Source organism: Microplitis mediator, chromosome 2 (assembly GCF_029852145.1).
Source record: "Microplitis mediator isolate UGA2020A chromosome 2, iyMicMedi2.1, whole genome shotgun sequence".
Lineage (NCBI taxonomy): Eukaryota > Metazoa > Arthropoda > Insecta > Hymenoptera > Braconidae > Microplitis > Microplitis mediator.
The window spans coordinates 13,562,552-13,587,423 of NC_079970.1; the positions used below are offsets into that span (position 1 = coordinate 13,562,552).

General features: G+C 32.3%; 1 protein-coding gene across 1 annotated transcript in view; it reads left to right on the forward strand.

Moving 5' to 3' along the window:
• The window catches only part of LOC130663847 (insulin-like receptor), a 135,803-nt gene that overhangs the window by 69,348 nt on the left and 41,583 nt on the right, over nucleotides 1-24,872 (forward strand). The window contains exons 3-4 of the mRNA XM_057463354.1: nucleotides 10,088-10,262; nucleotides 10,329-10,575. Of these exons, the coding sequence (XP_057319337.1) occupies nucleotides 10,088-10,262; nucleotides 10,329-10,575 (422 nt within the window). The remainder of the gene's footprint in view (nucleotides 1-10,087; nucleotides 10,263-10,328; nucleotides 10,576-24,872) is intronic.

Here is a 24,872-nt window from a genome sequence, read left to right on the forward strand (position 1 = left end):
AAATAAATGTTGGCTATAACTGGAATCCTTTTACTATATTATTTAATCCAAATATATTTATAAGTATAAATCCAACAAAATATTTTTTACATTACCAAATATCATCTACTATACATTATTTCTTTATAGTCAATTTCAATAAATAATAATATACTTATCACAGTCAAATGATAATAATAGTAAAAATCAAATTAATTAAATGATCCACTGGGGAATTCAAATTACAAATTTACTCAATATACTCAATATAAAATTCATATAAATAAAAAAACTAATTTCTTTCTTTATTTAATATTATTTACTCTGGGGAGAGAAAGACGCGGGAACTCAAAATATATTTGGCAACACTGGGTTGCATACCATCAAATTACAAAATAAATTTTACCCAGAGAAATAATGTTTTAAATACTATTGTAAGACAAGGAGTCAAATACGCTATCCTTGTCTATAATCCACTAAGGAATTTATTCGACGCGTCTACGCACGTATACCAAACTCTGGGACATACGTCGAATATACTGAACTTATTATTATAAATAACTCAGGTTCAATTATTAAACAATTACATATCGCGATCAACTCTACCAAGGGTCCAGCGATAGCTGATGCAACAAATGATAATACAATTGACTTACCGGCGTTGATAATAATTTACTTCTGGAGTCTATCCACAATAAACAATATACAAACTACATACTTTTAATATAACATAACAAAATTAATTATATTTTATTACTTTTATTACGGCAACTGGGCCAGAATAATTTTACTTAAAAATTGCGGACAACAACACGTCCTACCTTTACAATAGCCCGGTCCTCTCTAATTATTTTTCCGCGGCGGTTTTTCGAGGGATGGGTATCACTTACGTGTTATCCCCTCTAATGACCTCGGACCCGAAATTATCAATTAAAATGAAATATTTAAACATATTTCCCGACCTGAGTTATAGGATAATAATAAATTAAATAATATTTTCCATCAATTAATTAAAACAATATCAATACTTAAATAATAATATCTTATAATAAATAAATGCGCTTTATTAGCTAGGAGGTGTTGTTAAATTCACGGTGTGATGGGAAAGCGCGCGCAGCGATTCACGTTTGAATCGCTACGTGACAACTTTAATATTAATAATAAATGATCTACATTATCGAATGCCTTTGTAAAATCGAAAAATACTGCAATAGTGATTTCATCTTTATCAATTCCTAGTCCAATATCATCAGCTAACCTAGGAACAGCAGTTTGTGTTCCCATACCTTCTTCAAATCCAGTTTGTCTATTATCTAACAAATTGTGTTCTAAAAGATATTTTATAACTTGATTATGAACTACTCGTTCTAATACTTTTGATAAGGCATAAATCAAAGATTTGGAGCTGTATTTGGATGGTGACAATGGATATCGTACCTTTGGTAACGGTTGAATTAAAGATAATTTCCATTATGACGGAAAAACACTTTCATTAATCGAAAAATATTAAACAACTCTATATTAAATGGCATAAAAATATCTAAAAGTACTTTATACACTATAATAGAGTTACCATCTACCCCTTTTGCATTAGTACTAATACGGTTAATCGCACTTTTTACACTATAAATATCTGTTTCATATAAATTAAACTGTAGCTCTTAGTTAGTAAAATAATTATCTGAAATACAATCAGTAAAATTCGGCAGCGGGCGAGAAGGAGAAACAAAAGCAAAAAAGTTATTAAATTCATCTGAAAGTATCGTTGGTACATGATTAATTTGGGTTCTTTTTCTGGTTAATCCAAGATTATCAATCTACCTCCAAAAAATTTTCGTATTACCGTGAACATCAAATTTTGATTGTAGATGAGCATTTTTGGCTGTTGCAATTCTCCGTTTCAATTCACGACGTAAACAAACATATCTAGCGAATGTTACGAGAGTTATGAGGCTTTGCTGAACGATAGCGGGCATCTCTTTTCTTTTTTAGTGCACGTAAATCAGAAGTTAGCCATGGAATTGGCGACCGATTAATAGTAAATGTCTTTACAGGAGCAGTGGCATCGAAAACATCGTTAATCATTAAGTTAAAAGTAGTTAGCTTCATGTTGACGTCGGACTGAATATTGAAATAAGTGAGATCATGCGTTGATGAAAAATTTACTGCTACATGACTATCAATATTCTTCAAGGATCTGCAAGTTACAGTTTTAGGTGTATTTATTTAATGCTTCGTCTTTAATGGTTAAATATGTAAGATCGTGTTAAGATTGAATTTATTTATTCAAAGTTAATACATTTATTAAGATGAATACATTTTTTTTTAAAACGAGAACCTTAATTTACTTCATTTAACCACAATGTCTTTTGATTGAAGAAAATACATTCGATGGACTAACAAAATTCTACTCTCTTGTTGTTCATAAAGTTTCTCCAGGCAAGCTGTATAGCCAACTTAAACCTAGAGTGAATTTTCTTGGCTGAAAAAAATTGTGTTCTTAAGGAATGAATACTACTTACTCTCTTTCTCGCACTAACATAGTAAATGGATACCGAGTCTACATTTTTATTTGAAATAAATTATAATTAAATAATTGCGTAAAAATAATTAAATCAATTTATCCAGTTAAATAATATTTAATTATTACTTGATTTTTTTCTAACCTAGTTTTTGTGGACTAAAAATTTTATTATTTTAATATCGAAGCTGTTTAATGCGAGATTCATATAAGTCTACTTCCCACAGTACAAAACTTTGTGGAAATAAATTCCCAAAGTCAATTAAAAAATTGAATAGAGTAGAGAAAAATCTGACGAATCTTCCAGTATATAAACCTCAGGCGAGGAGTGAAAATTTTGTTTTTTATCAACAAAAATGTTTTGCAACTAGAGCCTCAGTCGACTTCAATGGAACACTGGAAAAGGATTTTTTATGCAGTTATTTTAATGTACAAAATAAAATAATTAAGTCTATGAAAACTACACGGAAAGAATTTTCGTATGAATATTGCCATGTCGTTTATTCTAAAAATTACTCTGAATCGAGTAACCTTGGGCCATTACGACTTTTTACTTTTGAATTACGAAATTTTACTCTTTCAGTGAGTAAAAATCAATCAGATTAATTTTTACTCACAATTCCGAGTAAAAGTCACCCCTAGCGGCTGTCTTAATAAATTCTCTCTAATTCAATTCTTATTCGTAGGTTATGATAAAAAGTTGATGATTCATTTTATAAAATTTATATTGAATTAAAATAAAAATTACAATTAATAGACTGAAATTTCTATAAAAAATCTAAAACCATCTAATTGCATTAGAATATGGCTTAAAATAAATATTTTAAAAAACAAAAAAAAATTACTCATATTGTGTTAAAAAAGAAAAAATACAAAATTTTTTAAAATTTTAAAATAAATATTAAGTTATAGAGAGATAAAGAGATCGTCTTTTGTTCCAAGCATACGTTTGTGTGCGTAACATATGTAAGTTGTCGCGAGTAAAATAAAAAAAATTTAATCGAAGCCGATATTAACCGAAGATTAGCGAAGACTACTGAAATATTACTCTGCAGTTTAGAGTAAAAAATACTTCAGTAGATCCGAATTTTTATTTGAAGTACAAGTAATTTTTCATCGTAACATCAATAGGTTTAAAGAAATGCTATATTGGGGAGTAAAAATTAATACACGTAGAATAAAAATTTGTAGATTCAGATAGAATATTCAAAATAACCGATTCAATATGGGATCTCAACAGAGTATAAAATCTCAAGAGTTAGAAAACGATTCAAGAACCGACTTCTCAATCCGTTCAACTACAGACTTCTCAGTCAATTAATGGCTCGACTTCTCAAACAAGCAAACAACGGACTTCTCGTCCAGTGTCAACAGTTCAATCACGAGTAGCAGTGCTACTGGCCACATGCAAAGTAGTTGTATTATCTTCAAACAACACTCAACATCATGCTCGTATCCTCATAGATCCAGGATCTGAATTGACACTGGTCTTATTAGCACTAGTCATGAAATTCGGGCTCCTTAGAAAATCATCTGCGATTCCAATACTTGGAGTTGGTAGTACCTCACCCGGAACAACTCAAGGGCTGGCGGCACTTCATTTACAGTCCACGCATTCGCAATCTCAAGTACAACTAGATGCGCACATATTGCCAAAAATTACCACTCACATTCGATCAGTAGTGGTAACCAACCAAGACTGGCATCACATCAACAAATTAGAGCTAGCTGATCCAGACTTCCTAACACCAGGTCCAGTTGACATCCTCATTGGCGCAGACAATCTCAGAAGTATACTCAGATCATCTCGTTTAGTCATGAGAGGTCCATCGGAACCTATGGCGATGCACACTATGTTTGGATGGGCTGTTCTTGGGCAGGCATCTACTGAACCTCAGACGAGGCCTTTGCGATCTCCTCATTTGACCAGCAATGAGGACCTACAAGATACTCTCACCAAATTTTGGGTACAAGAGGAAGTTCCAACTACATCAGAGCCACACCTCAATCTAGCTGAGTCAGAATGTGAAGAACACTTCACTGCTACACATTATCGAGACGATTCTGGTCGCTACGTTGTACGACTACCTCTCAATTCCGACGTCTTACGGCTGGGTAATTCTAAGTGAACAGCACAACGATGCCTTCAACGTCTTCTCAAACGACTCTCCTCTGATGCAGCTCTTAAAGAACGATACATCAAGTTCCTTCAAGAATATGAAGATCTCGGACATATGGTTGCTGTACCGTATATACGTATTATCGTATATACGTATTATCTTCCGCATCATGGAGTATGACGTGAGCAGAGCACCTCAACGAAACTCAGAGTAGTTTTTAATGGATCCAGCAAAACGTCATCTCAAGTCTCACTCAATGACATTATGCATACTAACCCAAAGACCCAAAGATGTCAGTCTGACATCTTCGACGTGTTGCTCTACATCAGGCAACATTAATACATCTTCATTACGGACATAGTCAAGATGTTCCGTCAAATAAAAGTCCAAGAAGATGATTGGGACCTTCGACGTATCCTCTGGCTAGATCAAGACTCAAATGCTCGACCATATCAATTAAATACTGTAACATATGGTACACGGTCAGCTCCATATCTTGCTTGTCGAGTACTGAAGCAAATAGTAGCTGATGAAGGCTCTAATTACCCACTTGCAGTAGATACAATTCTCAAAGGCAGTTACGTTGATGACATCTCAGGTGGTGCAGAAACTCTCGAACAACTCAAGAACATTGCTACGCAATTAAATGACATGTGCCTCTCGGCTTGCTTACCACTTGACAAGTGGAAAAGTAATCATCCTCAATTTTCACCACCAAGTACCTCAACTCAAGAAGTTCAGCCTGTTCATACATTCGAAGATCTTACTTCATGAAATAATTCATCAATGGGATAAATTCAGAGACGATCTTAACACACTCTCGACAATCAAGATACCTCGGTGGTTACACTTGTACTCTCAAGCCTATTTAATACAAATTCATGGGTTCTCAGATGCGTCTCAGTTAGCAATGGCAGCAGCAGTCTATCTCAGAGTAACATATTCAGACAACTTATCAGTTGTCACGCTAGTCTGCTCAAAAATAAAGGTGGCACCTCTTAAACGTCTCACTATTCCACGACTGGAATTATCAGCGACTGCTCTACTGGCAAACCTCGTAAAACATACTCAGAAGACCCTTAATCTCAATGATGTGCCAGTATTCTTATAAACTGACTCCTCAGTCACTCTTGCATGGGTAAGAAACAATCCAATGAGATGGAAAGAGTTTGTGGGCAATCAAGTATTAGCCATTCTCGATGCTACCCCACATGCTCATTGGAGATTCACATCAGGAAAACTCAACCCAGCTGATTGTGCTTCTCGGGACTTAAGCTGTTTTCAACTCATTGAACACGCATTGTGGTGGACTGGACCACCATGGCTCTCGCAATCTCCAGAATTTTGGCCATCAGCGGTAGCACCATCTCCAGAACATGATTTAGAAGAAAGACCAGACATTTCACTTTCAGTAACGTCTCCGCCAGTAGTATGGGATCTCATTGACTCACCTCAAGTCAAATCCTTCAATAAAGGCCTTCCGAAGCTGCTCAGAATCACGGCAATTTGTCAGCGAGCCATCTCAAGATTTAAACAAGTTCCAAAATCTAGTTTAGCCATCTCACCAATTAATCCAGCTGACTTAGAAGCTGCAAAGCAGTTCTGGATACGGAAGACTCAAGTGCATACTTCTCTTCAGAAATAAAGACTATACAAGCTGGCAAGGAACTTCATAAGAATCATGTTCTTTCTAGACTGACAGCAATAGTTGACCACACTGGCATATTGCGAGTTGGAGGTCGTCTCCAGAATCCTCAACTGTCTGAGGACAGTAAACACCCAGCGATACTGCCCCGGCACAGTAAGCTCTCAGATCTAATCGTCGCAGATGCTCACTCAAGAACTCTTCATGGCGGCTCTCAGTTCACCCTATCTCACGTCAGAAAGACTTGTTGGATCATCGGTGGCCGAGCTCCTATAAAATCATTCATTCAACGATGCCTCGCGTGCGCTCGAATACGTGGGGTTCGAGCTCAACAACTCATGGCTCCACTCCCGACTTCTCGAGTAATACCATCTCTAGTGTTTGAGAACACTGGAGTAGATTATGCAGGTCCTATCACATTAAAAACCTTTCAAGGTCGAGGTGCAAAAAGTTTCAAAGGCTGGATTGCAGTCTTTGTCTGTTTCACGACCTCAGCAATTCACCTAGAAGCAGTTTCGGACTACTCAGCAGAAGGATTTCTCAAAGCGTTTAGACGTTTCACCAGTCGTCGTGGAATTTGCAAGACTATTCGAAATGACTGCGGCACGAATTTTAAAGGTGCTGACGCTATTCTCAAAGACTTATTTCGACAACAAAGGAATCTCAAGAACTTCAACGGATTCTCGCTAACGATGGAATTAAGTGGATTTTCAATCCACCTGGGGCGCCTCATATGGGTGGAAAGTGGGAAGCAGCAGTCAAGTCCGTAAAACACCATCTGCAACGAACCATCTCAGACACACTTCTCACTTTCGAAGACTTCTCCACCTTCCTCGCCCAAGTGGAAGCGGTACTTAACTCACGACCTCTCAGTGCTCTATTAGACGACCCTGAAGACATCTCAGCCTTAACGCTGCTATCGAAGAACTCGAAAATATATTCACAGTAATGTTTTCAAGCTCCTTGAGCTCGAAAACAGCGGGAAGTTTTGGGGCTGGCCCGCAGGGTCAACCGACGCCCAGATTTTTGTTTTCATTTTTAGCATTTAAAACTTTAAACGCATTTTCCTCGAAACTACTTTTTCAAAGTTCGTGAGCACTGCTAATTAAAAACTACATGACCGATTTATTTCAAACTTTGTACACACTTTTTACGCATAATATACGTCCCCTCAACGTTAAGTTTTAGAATTTTTTTTTACATTAAAGGGGTTTTCTACCTCCAAAATGGCGCAAATTTTCGTAAAAAATAGCAGTTTTAACGTTAAATGACCACAATAAAGTAAAAAATGAAAATAAAAAATAATCAGAGAACGTTGGGGGGGGGGGAAGATTTAATAATGCTTTAACTAAATTTTAGTGGTTTTTTATTTTAAATAATTTCCAGCTGAGATATAGTGCTCACCGGAAATCGTCGATTTTAAAAGACGTTCTGGGAAAAGCTCCGTCACCGGCTTGTTTGCGGATACTTTTACATAGAAAAACTACCTAATGTTGTTGAATATATACTTAGTAATGTTCAAAAGGTTTTAATAAATTAGATCAATCCATACACCTAAAAAAAATTCACAAAAAAGGGTTTTTTTACGATTTAGCCCTTACCCCCCCCCCTCCCCCTAACATGCTTAAGCAAACTAGGATTGATCTAGGCGGTGATGGAATCGACATTCCTCTAGTATCATCAGTTAGAAACCTTGGAGTCTATCTTGATTCTAAACTAACGTTTGAAGACCACGACAAGCATATAGCTGCTAAAGTAAATTCTGCTCTATACCACTTATATAGTTAACGCAGCTATACTGACTTGGTTTCTCGCAAGATACTAGTCAACGCGTTGATACTGCCACACATCAACTACTGCTCTGCAGTGCTGCAGGAACTCGCGGTGAACTTGAACATCAAGCTACAGCGACTAGTCGATAAAGGAGTCCGGTACATTCTTGGACTGCTGTAGGACTCTCCCATCTCGAGAGCCAGATCTGAACTTGAGTAGCTAATGATCAGCAAGGGTAGGACGTACCCCTTCATACCTAGCGGAGCTCCTTGCTGTCTATACTGCACCAAGATCACTACGCAAACAGTCTTCGGCGATAAATCTCGTTGTACCAAATTATCGGTCCAAGGCTTACAGAAATGCCTTTGCAGTTGCTGCACCATATCTCTGGAATGGCCTACCAGATACTCTCAAACTCATAACAAGTACTGATGTTTTCAAGACTGAACTCAACAAATGGCTGCTTACCTGTGATGATAACTGCGTGACTGAATTCTACAATTAAATTATAAACTGTGTTAGCTTAGTCTAGCGTATTGAATGTTTTATATTCGTTATCCCATTAATAATCTTTATACTCTAATTTTCATTTTTAACTTCCCGCTGAGAAAATCGACGATTTTCAAAAAATTCAGGAAGTTATTGGTTTCATCCCGATTTTCAAAAACCGGGTTTTCATCTTATGTCGACATTTGAAGGTGCTAGGATGCTATTCTGACACTTTCAGAGCGATGTCTGTATGTGTGTGTGTGTGTGTGTGTGTGTGTGTGTGTGTGTGTGTGTGTGTGTGTGTGTGTGTGTGTGTGTGGATGTAAACCTCTCATATCTTTTTGGTGAATGAACCGATTTAGATGGTTCTTGCGGCATTCGAAAGTTATCTTCTGAACTTAGATTTTCAGAAAATTTAGACCACTTAGTCAAATAAACTCTGAGATATTTAAGAAATACGAAATTTTTTTTTTCGTTTTTTTTGGATATTGTGAAAACTGTTGGATCGATCAATTGCAAAATCGAATCAGCTCTAGACCTCAATAAAACGCGCCGATTGCCACCTCAACCGTCTCAATCGGATAATCCGTTCGAGAGATATCGTCGACGAAAGAATGAAAAAAAATCTTTTGTTTTTGTTTTTGGTGAATATTTCGGAAACTATCGAATCGATCAATTCAAAAATCTACTCAGCTTTAGAACTTGATAAAAGCTCTCGATTGCCACCTCAACCGTCTCAATCGGTTAATTTGTTCGCGGGATATCGTGGGGAAAGAATTGGTAAAAAACGGTTTATTCGAAAACAATGGAATACAAACGTATTGTCGAGCTCGAAGAGCTCGAAAATGTATTCACAACAATGCTTACGAGCTCAAGGAGCTCGAAAACAGCGGGAAGTTTTAGGGCTGGCCCGCAGGGTCAACCGATAGACAGATTTTTTTGTACACAATTTGATGTATACCAAACTACAATTATATAATACTGTTTGTTTGTAATTATACTTTGTACTTTACATTTTGTTCAACGACCACTGAACAATAAAATATCTATCTAATCTAATCTAATCTCTCTCTCTAATTAAATCTCTCAAAGTTCAGTGCAAATTCGTTATCTGATATTTGTTAAAATCGGCATTGGCCAAAATGGGCCTAACGACACTTAATTAATTGATATCGCCGTGTTCCACGTGAAGCGGACGTAAACGTGAATAATTACCTGATAACAGCTGAACGATATAACCTCCAGTAGCTGGACTGCCTCTTCTCAATTATTGTTCCACACTCACTTAATATATTCTTCGGTCAACCCTCGGAAAACTCATCCCTACTAATTACTTAACTCAAGAGCTTGAAATTAGTGAAAATAGCTTAAGAGCTCAAAAATAGCGGGAAGATCTTGGGCAGGCATGCAGGATCAGGCGGTTTTCAGATTTTTTTTAATTTTTTGTCGACGGTATAGTACACATTCATTTCATTAACGTAATTTAAACTAAATGATCTATCTTCCATCCGCACTCCGACGATAGTATTTTTTATCATTCATGTTCTTCTGTTATTACAGTGTGCCAAAGCATAGACATAAGAAATAGTGTGACTCAATTTTCAAGACTGAAAGGCTGTCGAGTTGTAGAAGGATTCGTACAAATATTATTAATTGACCATGCAGACGATTCAGCCTACGCTAATCTTACATTTCCAGACTTAGTAGAAATTACTGGATATCTTTTACTATACCGGTGAGTATTCTATTTAGAAATATAACATTTAATTATGTTTTAATTGATGAAAATTGTTATTTTAAGAGTAAATGGCTTACGAAGTGTTGGTCAACTTTTTCCTAATTTAACGGTCATTCGTGGTCATTCTCTCTTCATAAATTATGCACTGGTGGCTTTTGAGATGATGAACTTACAAGAAGTTGGCCTGTACTCACTCACCGATATATTACGAGGTTCCGTTCGTTTTGAAAAAAATCCAATGCTTTGCTATGTTGATACCGTCGATTGGGATATAATCGCCAAAGCTGGGAATGGAGAACATGTCATAGCGGTAATTTTACTTTTCATTTAAAAATCTACATTATGCATATAGAAATAATTACATATCATATTACCACTATATATCTCAAGCACAAGCATTCAGTGTAATCTATCCTCGCGTAATAGTACATTGCATAGTTAGGATACCAAGATAGTCTCTATGTGGTGAGGGCAATGTTTTCAGTACGAGTCACAGGGCTACAAGCACGGGCCGAAGGCTTTTTCTTATCTCTACAATTTATCCACTAGACATTCCTATATCTTAATTTATAATCACAGATAATACCTTCATTATCAACCTTAATTTCCGTTATTTTCTAGAACAAAATTTCACTTTTTTCTTAACAATTAATTATTTCACTCAAGCTACATTTCTAATTAAATAATGATTTTATCTTTTCCAATTTATCATTAACTTCTGTCCACACAATCTCTTAAAGATTTTTCCTGATTATAAATTCTCAATAAATTTTAATCAATACTCAATACTTAGTTCACAAAACCTCTTGTCATAAATTTGTTCCGTTACTTTTATACTTTAGAATTTCTATAACTTATATAGTTATCAATTAGTAGTTATTTACAGGACTATGACGCTAAATTAATTTGGCCGATTAATTAATTAGGTCTGAATATAATTTCCTCACGTGAGTAGATCAAGACGTAGTGATTCGGCCAATTAAAATTATCAATACTGAATATAAATTTTGGACACGATTAGGCGAAATTAATTTATTCCAGCTTCAGAGCCTTGAATCCAACAAATATACGATTATTAATTTATTAATTTTATATATATATATATATATATATATATATATATATATATATATATATATATATATATATATTAGGGTGTCCCAAAATAAAAAAATATTTTTTTTTAAACGTCTTATGGGCTCAAAAGTTACTTCATATTATAAAAAGAATCCTCACAGAATTTCAGCCAAATATCTTTAAAATTGAGCTATCACAAAGGGGGGTCCCCTTTCCCATTCAAAACACACGCGAAAATTTTTCATTTTAGTTTTTCGTTATAAAGACTATGAAAAAATTTTTTTTTTCAGTTTTGCTTAGTATGATTTTGTAGGAAATTAAATTCTCTACGAAAATGTGCTGATGCATTATGTATGTCAAACGAACTGGGAAAAAGTTACGGGACTTCGAAAATCAACAAAAATTTAGTTTAATCAGTGTTCAATTTTTTTTTTTTTATTTTTCATTTTTATTGCATCAAAAAATTTTTTTTTCAAATTTCAACGAGCACGCTCTTGTAGGAAATTTAATTTCTTTCAAAAAGTATCTGATATCATATATACGTCAAATGAATGAGAAAAAAGTTACAGGGCTTTAAATGTCAACGAAAAGTGAAGTTCACTTTCCGTTGACATTTTAGTTCCAAAAATTAATATGTTTTAAACTTCACTGACGTATATATGATATCAGATACTTTTTGAAGAAAATTAAATTTCCTACAAGAGCGTGGTCGTTGAAATTTGAAAAAAAAATTTTTTGATGCAATAAAAATGAAAAATAATAAAAAAAAAATTGAACACTGATTAAACTAAATTTTTGTTGATTTTCGAAGCCCCGTAACTTTTTCCCAGTTCGTTTGACATACATAATGCATCAGCACATTTTCGTAGAGAACTTAATTTCCTACAAAATCATACTAAGCAAAACTGAAAAAAAAAATTTTTTCATAGTCTTTATAACGAAAAACTGAAATGAAAAATTTTCGCGTGTGTTTTAAATGGGAAAGGGGACCCCCCTTTGTGATAGCTCAATTTTAAAGATATCTGGCTGAAATTTCGTGAGGATTCTTTTTATAATACACTAACGCAAAAAATTAAAGGAGCAGAAAAATTTTATAAATTTTTTAGTGATTTTTGGAAGGCTGTAACTTGGTGAAAAATAATCGTATCGAGATTTAAAAAAAAGCATTTTATAGCTTTAAATCTCTAGTTTTAGTGCATTTTTTTCAAAATTTTTTAAAAGCTCCAGTTATTGCGCAAACATGAGAAATACCGCGAGACAAAAAATTTCGAAATTTTTTTTTTTTTTCCGAAGAGCCTACGGACCGCGGAAAAATTGTTTCAACTAAACGAATACATATCTCGTTTAGCAAATTTATTCAGCTTCATTTGGTTTTTTTTTTAACCTCGTAGGACGATTTGTCGCAGAGATATCAGCCTTTAAACAGAAAATGATCCTTTTGGCTTTGATCATCGATATTTCAGGTACCAATAATCGCACAGAAAGTTGAAGGACGGCGTTTAAAACTTGAATAAATTCCCTACAAGACCCTGTCATCATTTGTTGGAAAAAAAAATTTTTTTTTATTTTTAACATCCATTAGAAGTAAGTACAAAAAAATGACTTTTTTTCGTTTTTTAGTAAATCAACCGCTACTCTGCAAATATCGATAAAAAAAATAATGTTGCCAGGGACTTTTTCAGCTTGATGTACCCCCAAGTATATTTTTGTCATTTCTTCGCATTTGCTGAGTTACTAATGCAAAAATTTGAGGAAAGTCCAAAAAAAATAATTTTTTCATTTTGATTATGATTACACAATTAAAGGAACAAAACTTGCTCCTTTAATTGTTTAGCAAAACTTTGATCAATGATTCCCAAAAAACGATTCAATAGATTAATTTAAAAATTTGCAGGGGTCTTGGGGGTACATCAAGCTGAAAAAGTCCCTGGCAACATTATTTTTTTTATCGATATTTGCAGAGTAGCGGTTGATTTACTAAAAAACGAAAAAAAGTCATTTTTTTGTACTTACTTCTAATGGATGTTAAAAATAAAAAAAAATTTTTTTTTCCAACAAATGATGACAGGGTCTTGTAGGGAATTTATTCAAGTTTTAAACGCCGTCCTTCAACTTTCTGTGCGATTATTGGTACCTGAAATATCGATGATCAAAGCCAAAAGGATCATTTTCTGTTTAAAGGCTGATATCTCTGCGACAAATCGTCCTACGAGGTTAAAAAAAAAACCAAATGAAGCTGAATAAATTTGCTAAACGAGATATGTATTCGTTTAGTTGAAACAATTTTTCCGCGGTCCGTAGGCTCTTCGGAAAAAAAAAAAAAATTTCGAAATTTTTTGTCTCGCGGTATTTCTCATGTTTGCGCAATAACTGGAGCTTTTAAAAAATTTTGAAAAAAATGCACTAAAACTAGAGATTTAAAGCTATAAAATGCTTTTTTTTAAATCTCGATACGATTATTTTTCACCAAGTTACAGCCTTCCAAAAATCACTAAAAAATTTATAAAATTTTTCTGCTCCTTTAATTTTTTGCATTAGTGTATGAAGTAACTTTGGAGCCCATAAGACGTTAAAAAAAAAAATGTTTTTTTATTTTGGGACACCCTAATATATATATATATATAAATATAAATATATTAGGGTGTTTCAGGAAAAACAAATTTTTTTTTGGTATTCAAAAATTGAAAGTATACCGGAAAATAAAAATTTTAGTGCCAATCAGGGCTCTTAATAGTAATATTAAGGTTCGCCTCAATCCATTTTTCTATTTTCCATTTAAATAACATAGGAAATAATTTTTTTCTTTTTTATAATTTTCTAGTTTACAGACCACTCGACGGATTTTTATGCGCAATGAAACTTTGTGTAGGAAATTGAACGCTCTACAAAAAAAGTCTCTTATTATTTTTTGATAAATCCTACTGTTCAAAAGTTATTTAAGTTTCAAGTCAAATTTATAGTAAATTTTGAGATCTTTCCACTTTCTGGCGAAACTATCAGTCTTATTACAAAATCTCATAGAAACTTTTTTGTAGATAATTTTATTCCTTACAAATTATTACGAATAAAATTTTTCGAAATTCCGCATTGTTTTCAATTTATTTTCATTTTAATGTCAAGCTCTTAAAAGTAATCAGGAATCTATTTTTTTAAGAGCTTGAAATTGAAATGGAAATAACTTGAAAACAACGCAAAATTTCGAAAAACTTTACCTATAATAATTTGTAAGGAATAAAATTATCTACAAAAAAGTTCCTATGATATTTTTTGATAAGACTGATAGTTTCGCTGGAAAAATAAAAAAATCTCAAAATTTACTATAAATTTGACTTGAAGCTTAAATAACTTTTGAACAGTGGGATTTATCAAAAAATGATAAGAGACTTTATTTGTAGAGCATTCAATTTCCTACAAAAACATTTGATGTTCATTAAAATCCGTTGATTGGTTTATGAGCTGGAAAATTCTAAAAAAAAAAAATTTTTTTCCCGTGTTATTTAAATGGAAAATAGAAAAATGGATTGAGGCAAACCTTAATATCATTATTAAGAGCTCGGAATGGTACCAAAATTTTTATTTTTAGTTATACTTTCAATTTTTGGGTACCATAAAAAAAAAAAAATTTTTTTTTTTTATTTTTAAACACCCTAATATATATATTAGACTGATTGAAAAAAATCGACTAATTTTTTTTTTCTTCATTATATCAAAAATACTGTTGGAAATGACGAAAAAAAATACTGTGAAAGTTTGAGCTCTTCATATTAATATTAACAACTGCCGCATCGCAATTTTCTATTTCCCGTTTAAATAACATGGGAACATTTATTTTTTAAGCTTTGGAATTTTGTAGCTCACGGTGTGACCAATACTTTTGAATGTTCAAGACATATTCTTAGGAGAAATTCAACGCTCTACAAAAAAGGTCTCTTATAATTTTTCGATATTTTTATTTCTTCAAAAGTAATTCGAAGTTAAAATTAGATTGACGATAAATCTTTACATTATTTAAATTTTTTAACGCAACCATCAACTTTATCCGAAAATTTTAGAGGATATTTTTTGTAGAGCATTTTATTTCCTACAACTTATCTCAAAGAAAATTTTCGATATTTCACTTAAGTCGTATGTTATTTGCAATTAACTGAAAATTTTCTTAAATAATCTAAATTTTGTTGCTTAAAATTAATTATATTAAATTTTCAATTAATTGCGAATAACTTACGACCTATGAGAAATATCGAAAATTTTCTTTGAGATAAGTTGTAGGAAATAAAATGCTCTACAAAAAATATCCTGTAAAATTTTCGGATAAAGTTGATGGTTGCGTCAAAAAATTTAAATAATGTAAAGATTTATCGTCAATCTAATTTTAACTGCGAATTACTTTTGAAGAAATAAAAATATCGAAAAATTATAAGAGACCTTTTTTGTATAGCGTTGAATTTCCCATAAGAATATGTCTTGAACATTCAAAAGTATTGGTCCCACCGTGAGCTACAAAATTCCAAAGCTTAAAAAATAAATGTTCCCATGTTATTTAAACGGGAAATAGAAAATTGCGATGCGGCAGTCATTAATATTAATATTAAGAGCTCAAACTTTCACAGTATTTTTTAACTTCCCGCTGAGAAAATCGACGATTTTCAAAAAATTCGGGAAGTTATTGGTTTCACCCCGATTTTCAAAAACCGGGTTTTCATCATATGTCGACATTTGAAGGTGCTAGGATGCTATTCTGACACTTTCAGAGCGATGTCTGTATGTATGTATGTATGTATGTATGTATGTATGTGTGTGTGTGTGTGTGTGTGTGTGTGTGTGTGTGTGTGTGTGTGTGTGTGTGGATGTAAACCTCTCATATCTTTTTGATGAATGAACCGATTTAGATGGTTCTTGCGGCATTCGAAAGATATCTTCTGAACTTAGATTTTCAAAAAAAATTTTAGACCATTGAGTCAAATAAACTCTGAGATATTTAAGAAATACAAAAAGAAAAAAAAATTTTTTTTTTTGTTTTTTTTGGATATTGTGAAAACTGTTGGATCAATCAATTCCAAAATCTAATCAGCTCTAGAACTCGAAAAATGCTTTCGATTGCCACTAAGAACGTCTCAATCAGATAATCCGTTCAAAAGATATCGTCGACGAAAGACACAGTAGAAAACGGTTTTTTGCAAATATCGTCAAAACGACTGAGTCAATCATTCCTAAAAATTTTATCAGCTCTAGACCTCAATAAAACGCGCCGATTGCCACCTCAACCGTCTCAATCGGATAATCCGTTCGAGAGATATCGTCGACGAAAGAATGAAAAAAAATCTTTTGTTTTTGTTTTTCGTGAATATTTCGGAAACTATCGAATCGATCAATTCAAAAATCTACTCAGCTCTAGAACTCGATAAAAGCTTTCGATTGCCACCTCAACCGTCTCAATCGGTTAATTCGTTCGCGGGATATCGTGGGAGAAAAAATTGGTAAAAAACGGTTTATTCAAAAACAATGGAATACAAACGTATTTTCGAGCTCGAAGAGCTTGAAAATGTATTCACAACAATGTTTACGAGCTCAAGGAGCTCGAAAACAGCGGGAAGTTTTAGGGCTGGCCCGCAGGGTCAACCAATAGACAGATTTTTTTTCCTTATTTCCAACAATATTTTCGATATAATGAAGAAAAAAAAATTAGTCGATTTTTTTTAATCAGTCTAATATATATATATTAGGGTGATTCAAAAAACAAACAAATTTTTTTTTTTTCTTCCAAACAGGTTCAAAAGTTTCGTTTTGATGAAAAAAGACGCCTGTGAAAATTAGAGCTCTTAATATTAATATTAATATTGTCCGCATTGCATTTTTCTATTTCCCATAAGAATAACATGGAAAAAATTTTTTTTACGTCTTCTGATTTTTATAAGTAGCTAACGATGCGTCATAGGAATAATTGGCAGGCATATTTTTGTAGGGAATTGAATGCTCTACAAAAAAAGATTCTTATCATTTTTTGCGGAATCTATTTGTTCAGAAGTTATTTGAGGTTAAAGTCAAATTCATGTTAAATTTTGAGTTTTTCTTACTTTTCCGGCGAAACTATCAGACCTATTACAAAATAATATGGGACCTTTTTTGTAGACAATTTTATTCCCTAGAAGTTATACCGAATAAAGTTTTTTCGAATTCCGCATTGTTTTCTAGTTATTTTTATTTTAATGTCAAGCTCTTAAAATCGATCAGAAGACTATCTTTTTTATGAGCATGACATTAAAATGAAAATAACTAGAAAATAATGCGGAATTCGAAAAAACTTTATTCGGTATAACTTCCAGGCAATAAAATTGTCTACAAAAAAGGTCCCATGATATTTTGTAATAAGTCTGATAGTTTCGCCGGAAAAGTAAGAAAAACTCAAAATTTAATATGAATTCGACTTTAACCTCAAATAACTTTTGAACAAATAGATTCCGCAAAAAATGATAAGAATCTTTTTTTGTAGAGCATTTAATTCGCTACAAAAACTTGCCTGCCAATTATTCCTATGACGCATCGTTAGCTCCTTATAAAAATCAGAAGACATAAAAAAAATTTTTCCCATGTTATTTTTATGGGAAATAGAAAAGTGCAATGCAGACAATGTTAATATTAATATTAAGAGCTCTAATTTTCACAGGCGTCTTTTTTTATCGAAACGAAACTTTTGAACCTGTTTGGAAGAAAAAAAAAAAATTTGCTTGTTTTTTGAATCACCCTAATATATATATATATATATATATATATATATATATATATATATATATTAGACTGGGCCAAAAAAATCGACTATTTTTTTTTTTTAACGATACTGTGGAAATATTATTTGGGATGACAAAGAAGAATTATTGTGAAAATTTGAGCCCTTAATTTTGGTATTAAGAGGTGTATCATCGCAATTTTTTATTTTTTTTTAAAGAGCGGGTTTTTGTCTCATAACTCTCAAACCATCGAGATAAACGAAATCGACTCAGATACATTTTTTGAAGGAAATTTAATGTTCTACAAAAAAGATCTGATTAAAATTTTTCGTCAGATGAACCGTTTCCTTACAATCATGCTTTGAACATTGGTATGATTTTAAAATTTGATTGTTCAACTTTGGAATTTTGTAATTCATGTAAAAATAAGTTGCCGGAAAAAGACCATAAATATTCTTGAAGGAAATTGAATGCTCTACAAAAAACGTCTCTTAACAATTTTCGCTAAATTCACTCCTTCAAAAGTTATTCAAGGTTGAAGCTATGTAAAACGACTTCAATAATCTTGAATAACTTTTGAAGGAGTGAATTTAGAGAAAATTGTTAAGAGACTTTTTCTTGTAGAGCATTCAATTTCCTTCAAGAATATTTATGGTCTTTTTCCGGCAACTTAGTTTTACATGTATTAAAAATTTTCAAAGTTGAACAATCAAATTTTAAAATCATACCAACGTTCAAAGCATGATTATAAGGAAACGGTTCATCTGACAAAATATTTCAATCAGATCTTTTTTGTAGAGCATCAAATTTCCTTCAAAAAATGTATCCGAGTCGATTTCGTTTATCTCGATGGTTTGAGAGTTATGAGACAAAAACCCGCTCATTAAAAAAAAATAAAAAATTGCCATAATCCACCTCTTAATATCAAAATTAAAGGCTCAAATTTTCACAATAATTTTTTTTTTTGTTATCCCAAATAATATTTTCACAGTATCGTTAAAAAAAAAAATAGTCGATTTTTTTGGCCCAGTCTAATATATATATATATATACTAGCTGACCCAGCAGACTTCGTACTGCCTCAATCGATAAATAAAAAACCTAAACTTTTGTTAAAAATAAACTTAAAACAAACAAAAGGAATGCGTGATTAATAAAAAAAGGCCATTCGGCAGCGAAAATGGAAGTAGATTTCTCTTTGTTTAATTTTTTTCACTGTTCAAATAAAAGTTAATAATGATATAAAATTTTTTTTTACATTTTCTTAAAAATTCTCGAGATGACAAAACAAAAAAAATCAAAAAATTATAAGTATAATGCCAAAAATTGATGCTAACTAAATGAACTTCAGAAGAATTTTTAATGATAATGCACTATATGTTTTGATTTGACGTTATTTAAAGATCCGTATGCATGTATTAATACTATCGGACCAATGGTATTTCGGATCCTATTCGAAAAATTATGATAGATTATGGTTTTAATGCTCGAGAATTCTACCATAAGAACAAAGGCGATAATTTGCTTTCAATAAAATCTACTAATAAAATATTCTAAGATTAAAAATTGATTGTGATACATCAAAGTCTCATACTTGAAATTAGTACTAATATTTAAAATAAAAATTCTATTAGAATATCAAACGACAAGTAGATATAGAGAATATTATCATCATAACTAATGTTAATCCAGTTATTGATATATCATATCATTTATACACTGTCGATAAAACAAAATTGTATATACCCACTGAATTGAGATGTTTGGATTTAATAAGTGTCCTACTGCAATAATATTAATTTGAGTAGCTCCATGAATTTACTAAGAAGTAGGAGAACTAATGCAATAGCAAAATTTCATTAAATGAATGATAAAATAAGTAATTTCATTGGTCTAGGCACATATATAGGCATGAAATTAAAGCTTATTTAAAGAGCTTTCAGATGAATTTTATAGAAAGTCGATAAGTTATCACATTTAACAGATATTGAAAAAAGAATAAGTAAAAATATGAATTTTGGACATTTTAAAAATTTTGAAATGCTATAACTTCTAAACTAATCAACCGATTGAGCTCATTTTCAAACTCGAACAAGGTAGTCACCCACAAAATACGTGTACTAAGTTTCAAGCCGATCGGTTTTAAATTGTAGCTATAATCAAACTGAAAACCTGCATAAAATTAGTTTTTACAATATTTTGTAAATGTTCAAAACCATTTATCTATTAGAAGGAATGGTTAAATCGATGAGCTGTTTAGTCAAAATTGTTGGAAATCGAACGAGCTTTCTCATAGGACAAACAAAAATAAGCTATCTCTTTCCGTTGGAAAGTTACATCCAGTAAAATGAGTAAACAAATTGTTTTTGGAAATTTTACAATATTTCAATTAACCATAACTTCTAAACTTATTGGCCGAATTGGCTCATCTTCGAACTCATCCAAGGTAATCGTCTATAGAATAAGTATACTGAGTTTCATTAAGATCGGTGTAGAATTGTGGACGCTATCGTTGGAGAACGGCGCGTTATATTATATATATATATATATATATATATATATATATATATATATATATATATATATATATATATATATATATATATATATAAATACGTATATAAACTTTTGAACCAAATGTATTTTCTGACTCAGCTCGTCGAGCTGAGTTGAGATATAGCAAAATTTTTCGAAAATTCCATTATGAGGACAAATACAATAGTTTCTATGAAATCTACTAAAAAATGGTCGGTATGAATAATCGTAAATAATAATAAACTTTAAGTTTATCATTATTTTCGATTATTTACACATGATGTCGCTTACTTACAAAACAAAGTTTTCCTGAAATACTGGCTATTTATAAGATTTAAATTTGATATTGACAGACACACGCAGTTATGATAAGTTCGGGCTATCTATCTATATTTTTCTCAATTTATCTATAAATTGTCTTATTGAGAAGGTTTGGATGTTTAGGTTTCCACTATATTCAAAAAGTGGTTTTTAGATATATTTTAATATTTTTAAATATAGTGAAACCTAAAAATGCAAACCTTCTCAATAAGACAATTTATAGATAAATTGAGAAAAACATAGATAGCCCGAACTGGGAATCGAACCCAGACTATGTCGGTATCGCGCCGAGTGCTCTACCAGTTGAGCTATCCGGCACTATTCTATGTTCCGTTCAATTTGATCTATAACTTTTTGAGCCACACCGTCCATCGTACGGTAATACACCAATTTTTAGGTAGATTTTTTTAGAAATCGGCCTATTGCAATGGGTCTCATGATCGAATTATTAAAGAATTTTGCCACCATATATTTTATTTTACCTAGTAAAGTCAAAAAATACCATCCACTCAAAAGTTTATATATGTATGTATGTATGTATTAGGGTGGTCCTTATTTTGGACGTTTTTGAATTTTTATGCTCCCAGAGGCTTATGTAGTTCGAAATAAATAAAAAAAAATATCCTCAAAGTTTCAGATCTCTATCTCAATTTTAACCCGTGCCGCACAGCAATGTAAGTTTCCCATTTAAATAACACGGGGTTTTTGACATTGAACAATTAATTTTTTATTTCGGCTAAAGTAATTGTTTGAAAAATTTGAAACTCTGTAGACTTTATCCTTATATCAGCGGCTACTTCTCAGGATTTTTACAGATTTTCAGCTACTATAATTTTGGGGATACAGCATGATGAAAAAAAAGAAAAAAATTATTTTTTTTATTTTTAGCTAAAATTTTTTTCAAATAGCATATCGAATCAGTCTGCATCCTTATCAGAAGTTCTCACTTTTTTCATTCTCGCACCTAAGTGGGTGAACGGTATATCTTTGTTGCACTCATACAGTAATCAGGAACTTTGCATTAGTATCCAGTAAAGTGTTCCTTAAAAGGATTTTTTGAATTTATTACGATCACCTTACAAACGGTTTTAATTACGACAGAAAAAAATTCCCTCAAAGTTTGAGCTCTAAATTCCAACGGGACAACGTGCCGCAAATTTTGTTTTTGTGATTTTTTAAGTTTATTATATTTCTTTATCAAAGAGATCTATTTTATTAATAATTTATTATAGTTAGAAAATTGTAAATAAACAATATATATACAATATAACGCGCCTTGTCATCACGATAGCGCCCGCAATTCTTAACGGATCTTAATGAAATTTTATACACTTATTTATTGGACGATTACCTTGATCAAGTTCGAAGATGAGGCCAATCGGTCGATTAGTTTGGAAGTTGTGGGTGCTTGAAATTTTTTCTGATTTTCATAAAAATGAATTTTCTGGCTTTATCCTAAAATAACTTTTGAACCGAAAATGATAACTTAATTCTGTAAAAAGTATCTGCAATTCGCACGATTAGCTTTAATGTTCACTATATTACTTGTTTTTTTAAAGATCTTGTCTAACAATTTGATGATTTCGAAAATTTTACCAAAAATAGAAAAAGCTTATTTTTGCAGCTTACCCCTCTAATAACTTCGAAATGATATGGCATACCTCAATTCCTTGAAATTCATGTTGTAGCTTTAAATAAGTATCTTATTTGATATAATAATCATCGTTTTTTATTATTTATTAAATAATTTTAGGTTATGCCATATCATTTCGAAGTTATTAGAAATAACATATAAAATTGTTTACACTACCGTAACGTATTTTTAATTCAGTACTTTATTTTTTATGCAGTTCACCAAATTTTTGTATCTAAATCAGAAATCTACCTTTTCATTCCGGGTAAGGCCGGATGGCTCTTTTTTTAAATATAGTGGAACCTAAACATGCAAACCTTCTCAATAAGACAATTTATAGATTAATTGAGAAAAATATAGATAAGCCGAACACAGAATAAACTATTCTTTCAATTTGATTTCTGAACGACGGGGGACACAAAAAAAAAAAAAAAATTGTTGTTTTCATTTGTTTCCAAGCATTTTCATATTTATTCATCTTTCAAACCTTTCCTGGACTTCCACGAATAATTCAAGACCAAAATTAGCCAAATCGGTTCAGCCGTTCTCGAGTTTTAGCGAGACTAACAAACAGCAATTGATTTTTATATATATATATATATATATATATATATATATATATATATATATATATATATATATATATATATATATATATTGTTAATTAATGTAACCGAACCAAAGTCCACCTCCGTTTTACCGGAGGCCGTTTCCTCGCCTATTTCAGGCATACACGCGCTGCGATATTCTTTCTTTTCTACCATAATATTATAAGAGCGAAATATGAGCATAAGCTCACATTAGCTTACCCTGGGATCAATGATCAGATCAAAGATCCTCTTACGTGTAGGTGCCTCACCAGCAGCCACCACGAGTCGGTACCTCTCTTGGGCCAAGCACTACTACCATCTCAGGAAATAAAGAGACTCTGGTTGGAGTGAGCTTGGAAAGGCCCCTCGTGGTACCAATTTCCTATATTGGTTTACAGGTGGTATAGATTAGTGGCGAGTAGCAACTTCACCTCAATACCCTTAAAAAGGTTTCTTCCACTTAAAATCACTCAGATTTCAGACATGCTATTATCAAAATTTGCTCTCATTCAGCACGAAGTGATAAACTTATCTTTAAGCTTGTGTACCCCCTGATTTTATAAACAAAACAGAGTGGTGAGGCATCACTCGTTCGCAGAGGCATTTGTTGGCTTCTTGGAACCACAGCATTGCAACGTGTTACATAATGCAGAGCTTTATATAGTTAATACTGCTAACGGTTGAAGTAATAGTAGCGAAACCCGCGGAGAGGGAAGTGCTTGCTGGTTTGGCGCCCAATGAAAGGTGCCTTACCTCTTCCACCATTTATATAATTAATTAATTAATTAATGTAACGGAACCTAATACCTCGCCTTTTTGAGCAAATTCGCGCATATAACTAACAAAAATAACTTTATTCCGGCTTTGGGGCCTTGAGTAAAATAATACTGAGTCGCGAATACGAAATGACGGCACTGAAATGCAACGCTATTTATCTTTACAGAAATTACTTTGCTAGAACGAGACGCTACAAAATTTATCATATTACTCGAATATGACGGCCAGGTGTCCTGAAATAAGCCTGAACTAACGCGAGACTGACTATTATTTGTAACAAGTGATTACAATTATTCCTACCAAGTAGGACCTTGAATAAATTTTATTTACCTTTATGTATAAGTTCTTGCAACAACAAAAATTGTACAACTCATATAATTAGTAATTTACTACTAATCAATGGACTTAACTGCTAAATTAATTCGACTAATTGAAAAATTAATTAGGCCTGAATATAATTTACCACCGTGACTATATTGATGAAGTTAATTCGCCCAGTTGAATCAATAAGGCCTGAATATAATTTTCAAACGCATTTATTTTTAATTGACTAGGACAAATCAATTTATTTCAGTTAAAAAAGCCTTGAATTAATGTCCACGCGTTTAATAATTTATCAGTTGATTATAGAGCTGACGAAAATTATTTTTTTCGGCCAGGAAGCATTAAATTTAAATACTACCGAATTGTCAACACGAAACGCTAATGTTGGCTAGCGGTTGCCTGAATATTTTAGTATTTACTTCATAGATACGAGACGCTAATTATTTTGGTTTTATCAGGTGTAATTGATGATTATAATTATTCAGGCCAACTAATGCTTTGAATTAATTGTAATTTACCTTGATTATAATACTAGAAGATTTCCACGTTGATTCATGAATCCAACGATGACTTGTACTTTCCTCTTCCGTTCTCGCTCTTGTATTCAATCTCGTTCTCAATATTAA